Below are 12,738 nucleotides of genomic sequence, written 5' to 3' on the forward strand. Positions count from 1 at the left end.
TGCAGGAGACTAAGCTAGCAGAGAAGTAGGCTGTGAAAGAGATGAGGTCAAGACCCCCAGCAAGCTTCTGTCCTGACCCACTGCAAAGCACGGGAACACCAAGCACAGAGGGGTGATACAGAAATTGTTTCTTCTGTGCATACAAGGAGCTGCTCTTTCCTGGGTGCTGGGCTGGAGATGAAACCTGCGGGCAGCTCTGTGACACCATATGACGTTCATTTCTGTTGTACCTTGAACAGCTGCAAAGGCAGCTTTTTTCTTCTTCTTTTTCTGCCTTGGTTCTTCCAGGTTCAGCTGCCTGCCTCAACCTGTTATGTCAGTCAACAATTTTCCTGCCAGCTCCCATGAGCTGGGTAATGCCATGTTCCTCTGTCAGTCAAACTGTGTAAGCTCAAAGACCCTCCCTGCTTAGGACTTTGCCCTGCTTGAGGGCTTTAACTTGCATCGTGCTTGGGTAAGGTTACTCACGGGTTACATTTCTGTGAACAGACCCTCAACTTGAATGCCCTGCTCCTTTGAGGGTGGTCAAATGCGGCTCACTCCCCCACATTGGCACCCCCTGTGCAACACACGATAACAGGATGGGGCTGAGCAACCTCCTTATTCAGCTGCGTTGAGCCTTGGTTTAGTAAGAGTCATCGTGTGGCTGCAGCCCACGCGTGTGAAACAGCCATTCCCATCACTGTGGCTGAACTCAGATCAGTACGACCACCAGCAAGAAAATAAATTGTTTGGTCTTGGGGCAGAATAACTGGTGCTTGAAAATGGGCAATTTGAGTCGGGCTTCCCTGTTAACTCTTTCTATTCACTTGCATATACGTTTTGAAATTTTCTTCAACTAGGCTATTTTCCATGACTTATTTTATCCCAGAGATTAATGTTTGGCAACTGTTTGTAAATACACATCATCTGCTTACTAACACAAGAACTTAAAATGTACTTTCCCTATTAAAAATAAAATAAGCGACTTTAATAGCAGAACAGCTTGTGTTTGAAGGTCAGACTTTGGCATGGAAATAGTTCACGCTGAGAAGCAGCACCTTGGAGTACTCTAATGAAAACTGGCAGTGATTTGACTGAGCTACAAGCCTTCAGAAATCACACCTCACACAGTCATGTTTAAACAGCGCTTGTCTATTATTTAGCAGAAAGGCCATAAATGCATACAGGGTTAATTCAGTGCTGTCCTCAGCATTACACTAGGGATGCCCGGAGAGATGGAGGGCTGCGATGGCTTTCTCAGTCAGTTCAAAGTGTAGGGGTAGGCAGGATGGTGTGGGTATGGACTGGCTTAGGAAGCAACCGTCTTCAAGAGTTAGCACTTGCAAGAAAGATACGTGTTCAGCAAGTTACTGTCTTGCTCAGGACAGGGTTGTTTTTTGGTTTGATTTAAATATTAGACATTAATTTTGGGTTGAGGCTTTTTTAAGTCTTGTCTTAATGTTTTTGCAGATGTAGTTTCATTTCCACAGTTTATTGTGGACTATCATTTGGATTTCAAGAGTATCAGAATTAATATTAGGGGGTGTATAAAGCTCATCTCACAGCTACTGTCTCATTTTGGTTGCCAGAAGAATGTCATTTAGTTAATCCGTTCATCTGCAGCAGCAGCCTGGAAGGTGGAATTTCCCTGTGTGACATTTTTGTTGTTAGGATCTGCCAGCTTCACAGATTTGCTGTCACTGTAAATCAGGTTAGATTTTATTTAATTAAACCAGCTTATCTGCCATCCATACTAATTACTGTAGTTCATCTTAACTATATGCACTTCTGTTTCCTTAAAGTTTCACAACTTATTACAAATACAGGAATTTTTCAAATTCATTAATATAAGTACCAGATTCAAATTCCAATTAGATAAGCACATTCCATTAGATTTGAAGCTAGGAATAAAAATACAGGATGGGTGTGCTGAGTGTCTTATCATAGAACCATAGAATGGTTTGGGTTGGAAGCAACCTTAAAGACCATCTAGTTCCAGCCACCCTGACATGGGCAGGGACACCTTCCACCAGACCAGGTTGCTCACAGCCCCATCCAACCTGGCCTTGAACACTTCAAGGGTTGGGCAAACTGTTCCAGTGCCTCACCACCCTCATAGTGAAGAATTTCTTCCTTATAGCTAATCTAAATCTACCCTCTTTCCGCTTAAAGCCATTACCCCTTGTCCTATCACTACATGCCCTTGTAAAATGTCCCTCTCCAGCTTTCTTGTAGGCCCCCTCCAGGTACTGGAAGGCTGCTAGGTGGTGTCCCCGGAGACTTCTCTTCTCCAGGCTGAACAAGCCCAACTCTCTCAGCTTGTCTTCATAGGAGGGGTGCTCCAGCCCTCTGATCATCTTTGTGGCCCTCCTCTGGACTCTCTCCAACAGGTTCATGTCCTTCTTATGTTGGGTGCCCCAGAGCTGGATGCAGTATTCCAGGTGGGGTCTCACCAGAGCGTAGTAGAGAGGGAGAATCACCTCCCTCAGCCTGCTGGTCACGCTTCTTTTGATGCAGCTCAGGATACAGTTGGCTTTCTGGGCTGCAAGCACAGATTGCACAGAGGGGTGATACAGAAATTGTCATTTATAAGGTATTAGAAATGTAGCACTACTCTTGCAGTGTGTTGTTTCATTTTCTGAACAAGACTCTACAACTTACGCTGCAGGGAGCAGCACCATGTTCTAAAACTAGAGCCAGTGGGGTTCTGCAGGGTAAGTCCTATGGGCATAAATGGAAAGCAGCAGAATACAGTTTTATCTGTTGTATACCTCACAGAATATATTTCCCATTTATCATTTAATCATGTTTACTCTTAACTTCTCCCCTTTTCCAATACTTTTTTTGTTCCTGCAGCTTAGCCTATTTTAGTTCCCTAGTAAGACTGTTCTGTCCGCTGTCACATTGATCATTTAAGTAACTGCAAACAGTAACTGTGAATTGTTACTTCCTTAATAACAAAGCTGTAGTCATGATTAATTTCAGTTTAGAGAGGCAAGAATCATTTTGTTTCAGCTTAGTAACTGAGTAGTAAGTTGGTTTTCAACAGAGTTTATTCTACTCAACTGTGAAGATATGATGCTCTGTGTTTTCATAGACTTGCATGCCAAAATTAACCTGTGTTAAGGCAAAGAATACAGAATATATAGTCTTCTATCACTGACTTATCTAAGGGCCTCAGTTACTATAAAGGTAAAAAAAAAAAAAAGTGAAGTATTTCAAATGAAGCAAAGTACGTGGGTAGCTTTTATCTCAAGGTACAGCAACACCGTGCAGTACAGTGACTCCAGGCTGGCACTGAGAAAAGTTGCTTCAGAGCCAAAATAATACTGCTGCATCAGCACAGTGCAACCTTCTAGCTAAATAGCCATGTTAGCTGTGTACTATATTCTGCAAGCAGAGATTGACTTAGGCACTAAGTATGAGAGAAAACTAATGACTGTGGATCCTAAGGAGGGAACAACTCATCCATCCCTCTATTCCTTATGTACTAACTCAGACAGCTCTGGGCTGAGCGCATTGATTTTTGCACTCCATTCCTAAATATTTGTAGGATGCATCTGTATTCTCCCAGATCTGGAGCACATTTCTGAGGTGAATCTCTTGACCATCACTATCTAATATACTTCGACTCACACCATAGAGCAGTCTTGGTGTGCATGAACTGGGTTCCTTTTGGATGAAAAACAGGAAGGTAACTCCAGGATCTCACCTAATGCACTCCAAATGTTCGTGGGGGTTGAGCCCAATCCAAAGTAAAATCCTGAAATACATATGGCATGGACATTGGGACCTTGGCACCAGCTATTTTACTCTACAGTTTTGCTCCCACTGGCCCACGCAGTAGCAAAAGTCTTCCCAGGCACTGTATGAGGGGCCTGGATGACTAAGCCAAAGGTTCTTTTGAGAGACAGGATCACTACAGATTGCAGGGGGGACTCAGGAGGTCATCTGAGCTAACCTCCCTCTTGAAGTGCTGCCAACAGTAACTTGGTCAACCATGAACTTGTCTAGTCAAGTCTTGAAAAGCTCCAAGGACAGAGAAGCTTCCTCTAGTGTCCAACCTGAATTCCCAAGCTGTCATATGTTGTCGTTGCCTTTCTTGTATTGTCTGACACTGCCACAAAGAGCTTGGCTCCATCATCTTTGCCAGTGCCTTAGAAGTAGTTGTAGGCTGCGGTTAGGTCCTCCTTACACTCTTTGCCAGATTAAACAAGCCCAGATCCCTCAATCTCCCCTTGTAGGCCATGTGCTCTAGGCCCCTGACCATCTCAGTAGCCTCTCCAGTTTCCTCCCCATCCTCCTGATTTAGGGTGTCCAGAGCTGGGCACAGCACTCCTAGTGCAGCCTCTTCAGTGCTCGGGAGAGGAGGGTAATAACTTCCTGAGAGGGAAGAGAAGAGGCAGGGAGTGAGGCCACACTCCTCCGCGTGTAATCCAGAGCAGGGTCTGTCTTATTTGCAGTGTTCAAATTGATTATATAAAAGCTGTGCACTGCAGATTTAGGATCTTGCCTTGAGTGGCGTGCCCACAGTCAAATAGAAATCTTGCAATGGAGCAATGACTTGACTAATGCTTCTGGACTGTTCTTTGTCTTCAGAACACATTAACATAGTTAGTATATTTTAAAAGATTAAATCATAAATACGTAATATTGTTGCACTTAGAGAGGATGTTTTACGAAAACTACTATGCCGTTGATTTTTTTCCCCATCAAAAGTTTGTGAAGGAAGAAATGTGGTAATTCAGATAAATTGGATTAAGTTCATGCCTGTACTTTTGAACCTTTGTGGTATAGCCTTTTCACCTTGATGCAGGTTTCATAACAAATAATTTCTCTGGAGGTGTTCTGGATTGTTTTCTGTTTATAAAGACAAATGGTAATTATAGCACACATGTATGTAACATTTCAAAGGTATATTTAAATATTAAGAAGGCTATTAAGATTTTGGTGTAATTAATTAAATTACGGATTTTACCTCTCCTAGAATTGTCAAAATAAGAAAGAATATAAATCTGTGACCATGATTCTACAAACAGCCCTCTGACTTAGATGTATCAGCTGGGGCTCTGATAAACAAAACACTGTTAGATTTGCACACATATCTCTGGTTTACAACCATAAGGGGATTGTTAAATCAGTTTTAACCTATTGTTTTGTTTCAGTGCAGTTATACAAATATTGCTTTAACTGCAGTAGATGTTTTCCATCATTTGTAAGTTAACACTGTTTATTTTTCATCACGTGGTGCTCAGATCTAGTAGTTTACAACAGTTGTGTTTTATTTTTGAAAATAACTTAGCGATGGTGTCATCCCTCTGTGTCTTAACTCAGTCAACACTGGTCACAATCTAGACCTAGCAAAATCCATCACATACCTTAGTCTTACTGGGAGAGACAATAAAATTTATTATCTCTGCAAGATCTCATTACTAACCAAATTTACTTCAAATTTGACAGTATGTTTCTTGAGTGATATGTTTTATATAAATGAGTTCAGATTAACTCGGATGGACAGAACTTAATAATAATTTTGGCATCACTGCCATATTGTACTTCGTTATCAAAACGCATGTCATTTTGCATGGTGAGAATAACATGATGTCAGTACTGCACATTTAGTATGACAGGAATCACCAGGAACCACCTGGACCAAAAGATACCATAAATAATGCTATTAACAGCTTTCTTCCTTTTACGATGCTATCAGATTAAAGATGGTGAAGAAAGTGATAGTGTTGACACAATGTCATTAATCCATATTATTGATTTATTTCTAAGTATAGAGACCTATTTCATCTTTGGTATATCTCTTTGTTCCATGGTGTTTCTAATTCGTAAAATTCAACTTCCTGAAAATTAAATAGAAGTCAAACTGATAAAGAAATTCTGACTGCTGAATTACAAAATTAATTCAGCTGCACTGTATTGAAATATGCTGCGATATTAAGCTGTGTATGAAGCCTAATGTTGCACAACAAACAGTTTGGAGACTAAATCTCAGCACTTGATTTGGGGTGGGGGGTGTTTTAAGGGTTATTTTTTATGTGCTAAATCTGTATCTCTGACTAAAAGAACAGACTTCATATAAAGATTGTTAATAACATCTTTTTCCCCAACACAGATACAATAGCGGAAAGGAGCGCCCTAAGAGAACATGTGTATCCTAAGCTGAGAGAATTCTGCAGGGAAAACTATGGGCTGGAATTTCAAGTAGGTTTTGTTGAATCTTGCGTTACTTTTTCTTGAAATTAACTCTATTTAGAACAGATAACATTTTTAAGTATCATTGGTAAAACAGAAAATTGCAAAAAATACATTTCGTATATTAATTGTACTGAACTGATGTACTTAAATGGTTTCACAGGCAGATTTGAGGTAAATTCTGAATAGATTAAAAAACCACACGGTTTTACAATGCAACATTGCACTGGTGGTAAAAGCAATATGGCAACAAACTGATGACTTTCACATGAGAAAGTTAATAAAACCACCTCTATTTTAGATATTCAAAGTATTTAAGGAGAAATAAATGTTACATCTGAATTACCGTGTTGTACTTCTAGAAACCATACTTAAGTTAATGCAACCTATTTTTAATTTCATGTAATCATTATTGAAGTAGCACCATCTGTATATTCACTCTAACTACAGGTTTGTCTTCCACTGTAATGTGGAAAATAATTTAACCAGGTGAATACTGAAACTGATTACCAAAATGAATTGAATGTGGAACATTTCTGTTGTGATTACATACTGTGGAATTTGCTTCCTTTAATGTCAATTGTAAAATTCCCATTGCTTCAGTCAGTTCTTGTTTTCCTTCGTGTTATGGAAGACATAAACTCATCCACATCTTTGGTAAGAGCCAATTGGTAATAAATACAGTTGCATTTGACTTGAAACACAGGAGTTTGGCATCACAGTTAAAGTCACTGGTACTTTTAATCAGGTATTTCTTAATTCACAGTCCTGTAAAGTCATCCAGTGAAGTCCCATATATGTCAGCAGGCCTGAAACTGGCTCTCTGCTAAGAGAAACAAGTACAGCATGTGATGTTGTAAAAATGTTGTTCAATTTTTCAAAAATTCTGGTTCTACATCCTCAAGCCTTCCTCACGTAGTTGTATTAACTTCCCATCTCAGTGACCCCAAAAACTCAGCTGTCCAGAGTGTAGCTTACTTGGAAACAGCTAATGCCTTTTATGCAACATCCTGTTTCTCCCAGTGTATTATTCTTGATGCACATGCAGCTGGTTTTTAATCAAAATAACAAGTTCTTAAATTGGGATATTTGCTTTTAATTCCCTGAGTCACAGTGGAGTTGCTGAATCTGCATGGTGGTAAATTCCAGCATGATTTTTGATTATGGCTATAAAAGAATTTCATCTGAAGGTCCTAGCTCATCAGCTGATTGGGAAGTCCCAGCTGCAGTGGTACATGCAAGGAATAGCAAAAGATATTTAAATAATAAAGCATTTTTCTCCTGTTACTACCATGTGACATTAATGGAAAATATAAACTCTTTATTTCTCAGTCATCTTTGAGGAGACATCTCAGTGGCAGGAGAGAAATGTCTCTTCCAAGTAGATTATAATCCACTGAATTCTTTGTGAGAGGAAACATGTCTTTCTTCAAATGGATTGTAATGTCATCTCTAAGGGGGGAATAATTAAGTTTACTCTAGTTGATATTCATGGAGGCAAATTATTTTATTATATAGTTTCAACACCAGTAGCATCCTTATGTGATATGAGGTCTGAGAGACAGCTCCACTGACACATTTCTGAAAACAGCTAGAAAGCTATCACATTTCTGTGGAAGCAAAGTAGGAAAACTTGTACGAAAAATTACCAAGGGAAAGTAGGAAAGCATTTTGGAGGAGGCTCTGAGGTAGACTTATCAAAACTTTTTTTTTTTTTTTGTCCTTTTCCATTCCTGATATGCTGAGTTTCTTAGGTTAGAATGCAAAATCAAGACTACAGGTTTTAGTGCAGTGGTGTCAAGAAAGTATTATGTACTTTTCAGATACAGGGGTAAATTTATATTTCCCTGTACAGAGCAGAACATGTTACAACTTTTCATCCTGATATGTAATCTTCTGCTCACCAAATAAGAACTACCTTGCATGTGACTACCACAAATGCTCTATAATACAGGGTCTCCTGAAAACACCCTCTTCTTGATAAATCATGACCCAAATGAAATGCATGTGAGTACATTCATTGCTCCAGCTTCCGCACAGTCATTTGGCTGCACTGATAAGTGTTTCAGTTGTTGCAAAGCATAAGATCTGTCAGGCAGCCTCAAGTTGGTTAGAGAACACAACCACCATGTGTGTGGAAGCAGAACTGAATATATTCACTCACTCTATGAATTTGTTTGCTCGATGGACTTCCTTTTCCATTGAATCAGAAAATATTTCTGAAAAACAGGTATTGGGTGAAGACAGAAAGCAAGTAAGCTGTGCATGGTGTTTTGTACCTGAAATACAGTATTTTTTTAGGGGACGACAGAGAGGTTAAAGAAAGCAGTTGTACTAGAAAATTTTTGGAGAATAACTAACCATAGTTAATTAGCAGCATACTCTGTTCTTCTTGGGAACAATGAACTGTTTCAAATCATTTCTACCATGTGATGTATGCTAGAAGGAAAGTGGAATTTTGCATGAATGAAATTTTTTAGTGTTTCTTTAAGCACTTAGAAGCGATAAAGATAAAATTATTTCATTTCCTTAGAAAAATATGTGAAAATAAGACTGGTAGGACAAAAGCTAAAGTAAGCAAAAGGAAACACTGAATTATGAACAAAAAGTCTCCATTAGGTGACTAGTGTGGAACTGAACTAGACCAGTGTCAGGCCACTGTATGTAAGTAGCTCTCACACAGAGCACTGGTTGTCATCTCACTTTGGCAGCCTTACTGAAAGTTAGAATGGGTGTTTGTCACACAGTTTTTCCAAGTATAAGTAAAAAGGTACTTCAGCATCAGATACAGTTGTCTTCTTGTTCCATTTCTTTAATTTTGTAAATCCTATTTACTTTAGTTAGCATAAAGAATAACCGATAAGCCCCTCATTTTGAAATTCTTGGTGTCTTCAGAGGTTTGATGGCGAAAATATTTCTTCTTGCAGGACAAAATTATAACACATTAAGATACTATGCACCAAAATTGTGTTACCCCATAAAAATAATCTATAATGTTATAACACAGAGAAGGCAGCCACTGAACCCCTACAGTCTCTGCTATTCCAGAGAACTTCCTCTTCACATTTACCGAATTAACGTGATTTCTGAACAGTTAATTAAAATAGAAATTGCTTTTATGTTTCAGATGAACTTGAGCAGCACAATAAATTCATTCAACCAGTAATTCAAATATTTTTCACTGTATGCTAAGATGCTCTAATTTTATGACTAGAATACTTAAGCTCAATCATACATCATTCAAGTACTCAGTCAGCTGAATACAATGAGAAGTTCAATAATGAAGTCATATAGATAAATAACAGAAGGGAGAGAGGAAGAAGGGAACACTTTTTTCCTAATGAGACTAAAAGAGAAAAGGACAGAGAAGAAATCAGTGCAAATGAGGGAAATAGGAAGTCTGTTTGAGATGCAGTTTTGTAAAGCAGAAGCTGCTTGTTCCAGCAAAATTTTGGAAGACAGTTTCTGTAAAAAAAAAAGATATTAAGTGTATTTTCTTGGCAGTGTAAGCTACAGTGCATTCTATACATTGGGCTATTTCCCTCATCATCAGCCATTACCTCTCATGTTTGGAAACAGTGTGCCTACTCCAGCAAACACTGACATGCATCCCAAACTTTTCTGGCAGAAATAACCAATGAGACTGTTGGTAGTGAAATTAAACATTGGCATAAATACTTCTAGGATTAGGTCTTAAACCTTGACATTTATTGTTAGGAGAAATTTTCCAAGATTAACCAGCTGTAAACTGGTGAATTTTACTTTTACATCAACCCATTACTAGTTCTTATATTAGGTCTTCAGGCTGATTTTATGATCTCTTTAGACAGCAGCTAGTTTTGTGATTCTGTTTCTTATGGAAACAGCAGAGTGCTTCTACAGTACAAATAATATTACAGAAAACAATATTGTAATATATTCATGTCTTAATACAATTTTGATTTTTTGGGGGACTTTTTTTTTGTTCAAGTTACATACATTATGTTAACAATCAATAGTAGCTTAAATGAGAGAGTAGTAGCATGTACCATAAGCTTTATTCCAGAAGAAATGCATACATATGGTTCCTATTCTTCTAAATTCAATTTCCCACAGTAAGAATTCAGCCTTTTAGTTAAAATGTGTAGTGAAATCACACTTCATTACTTAATTTCTTCAAATAAGTTTAACATCCATATTCCAGTTTCTTCCAGGAGTTTGTTTGCAACTAATTACCATAACAAAACTGAGCCTGTAGCTACAGGTGAAAGGCTGGACAGCAAGCTGTCTGCCATTGCATATCTACACAATCTCTGCTTCCAAAGTAACAAAGACCAGCTATCAAAGGACGTACGATATTACAGAACTGCACATACTCTTTCTTTTGAGCCATGTGCACAGGATGAGTTTATATCCTGTGGGTACAAGTGACACAGGGTGTCAAGTCATGGCCTTGACTGTGATCCACAGCAAAACTCCCATTAATTTCCATGGAGCCAGGATTTTATCAATGCTTTTGTCATTATTCTTACCTATCCATTATATGCAATCTAGTAGCAAATAAAGACTACATCAAATCAAGATCTTTCTTGTGATGCTAATCTCTGCAAAAATATATGAATATGAAATGAGAAACTGTCGCAGGACGGACTATCTGGGAGGGAAAGTAAGAGGCTTGAATTGTCATTTACCTAAGGAAACCGTGCCAGTCTGTGTAAGAACTGGATATAGACTTCATTGCCTTTTACTGCACTGCAGAGCAATGCTTAGCAGTACATGAAATGTTGACAAAGCTGGTATTTAATTTGATGGGTAGAAAGGGCATATGATAAAGTAACAATGTTGCATACTATTTTCCAGGTCATAGACTTATACTGGGGAGTTGAAGCAGATGAATGGGACAGTCCTGAGCTGCAAAAGACTCGTATGAAGCTGTTAGAAGATTGCTTGAAAAGTTCTGCAGGTCCATGTTTTGTTGTGGGTATAAAAATAGTGTTTTACTTTACAACAAAAATATAATGTTAGCTATCCTAACATGCATGATTCAGTAACAAATGTATGCTTTTCTTCTTTCTAAAATATTTAATATTCCTCGCTGTACATTTGCTATACTGCATCCAAATGTTTCCCTATACAGCACTGTAGATTAACAGTGATTACTCACTATTAATGGAGAGGAAAGAAGGATCTTTCATGATCAATCCTCATAGCAAGATGGGTTTAGAAACCACAAGGTATGACTGTACTACTATCACAAAAGAAGTATGGACTACTTGTTTAAGGAGGCCACTATTAATTAATTCTTGGCACTTCTCGCACATGCATTATTGGCTGACCTAGAGGGACTTACTTAAAAAAGCACAGCAGCAGCAAGGAACTACCTGCTCTGATCTGCATTTTGTTGTTTTGTGTCGTAAACCCAGGACAAGTTAGGATGCCAGGTATTAGAGTGTGAAAAGACTGGAGGTCAGTGACAACCTGAGGAGGCTCTGAGTCTTTGTGGTTTTCCTACTCTCTGCCATCTCTTCACTGTTGCCAGAACAAGCGTTGCTTTCAGGATTCTTCAAGAGTCAGTAAGGCTGGCAAAAAAGGTAGATCTTCACTGGCTTTTTCTATTAGGCCTAAAGGAGAGACTGAACCACTTTTACAGGAGTGGTTTATAAAGCTTTACATATTTATTTTAATGTCAGAGATATCTTTTTCTGTAGATGAACCTGTTTTACATCAAGCTCAACAGTCTTCAGCTACCCTCACAGCTTTTACAGCTGAAGCAGTATGAATTTATGAAGTCATGCCAAAAATTGTGTAGGGTTCTAATAGCTGAAAGGCACTGGGAGTAGGCTGTATATATAAAGTCCTGCCAGGTATGCTTTTCCCCCTTCCAATGAATCATATACAATAGATTTTGCTATCACTGATTTTATATTAAATATACAGTTCAGAGTAGTGCATTTTTTTTATCTTTCTTCTGTGCTTAGAAAGATTTGTACCATGTTTTAAGATTAACATAGTTAACTTTAAAAATATTTAAGGACCAGTTTAGTGCACAGTATGCTGACTGTATTAGTTTTCAGTGCAGAGACAAGAAATATATGACTTTTCATAAATGCCTTTTCCCAGTTGCTTAGAGAGCAGCATATCCTCTTTATCTGTGAAGAGTAAAGCTGTTCTTTAACTTTCTGGGTAGATCTAAATAGAGAATCTCTCTAATGAGATTGGCTGTTCAGTGGTATGTACTGCATACTTAACAACATCTACTAAAGCATCAAAACAAAAGACAAGATGATTTGGGAAGAATGTGGGTTTATTTTGTATATGAGAAGTACTATGTGCAAGGGAGACTTCAGTGAAAGTACAAAAATGGTCACAATGAGTAGGATTTGCTATGATCAAGGATACTTCTCTAAAATACAAATATTTGTATTATTCCAAAACATATTTAATTCTTTATCAGCTGTTTTGAGGCTCCATCTTTGTGAGAAATAAATGGGGGATGTGTAACAATTATTTTTTCTATGCATAGTTGCAGGACTGCAGAGATATTAGGGTAAGTCTCAAGTTAAATTAACCTCT

The 12,738-nt window shown here is 38.3% G+C and overlaps 1 protein-coding gene across 1 annotated transcript in view; it reads left to right on the plus strand.

Annotated features, from left to right (window-relative positions):
* The window catches only part of NWD2 (NACHT and WD repeat domain containing 2), a 55,561-nt gene that overhangs the window by 15,567 nt on the left and 27,256 nt on the right, over positions 1–12,738 (plus strand). The window contains exons 2-3 of the mRNA XM_059818164.1: positions 6,107–6,195; positions 11,026–11,142. Of these exons, the coding sequence (XP_059674147.1) occupies positions 6,107–6,195; positions 11,026–11,142 (206 nt within the window). The remainder of the gene's footprint in view (positions 1–6,106; positions 6,196–11,025; positions 11,143–12,738) is intronic.

This window comes from Gavia stellata, chromosome 5 (assembly GCF_030936135.1).
Source record: "Gavia stellata isolate bGavSte3 chromosome 5, bGavSte3.hap2, whole genome shotgun sequence".
Classification (NCBI taxonomy): domain Eukaryota; kingdom Metazoa; phylum Chordata; class Aves; order Gaviiformes; family Gaviidae; genus Gavia; species Gavia stellata.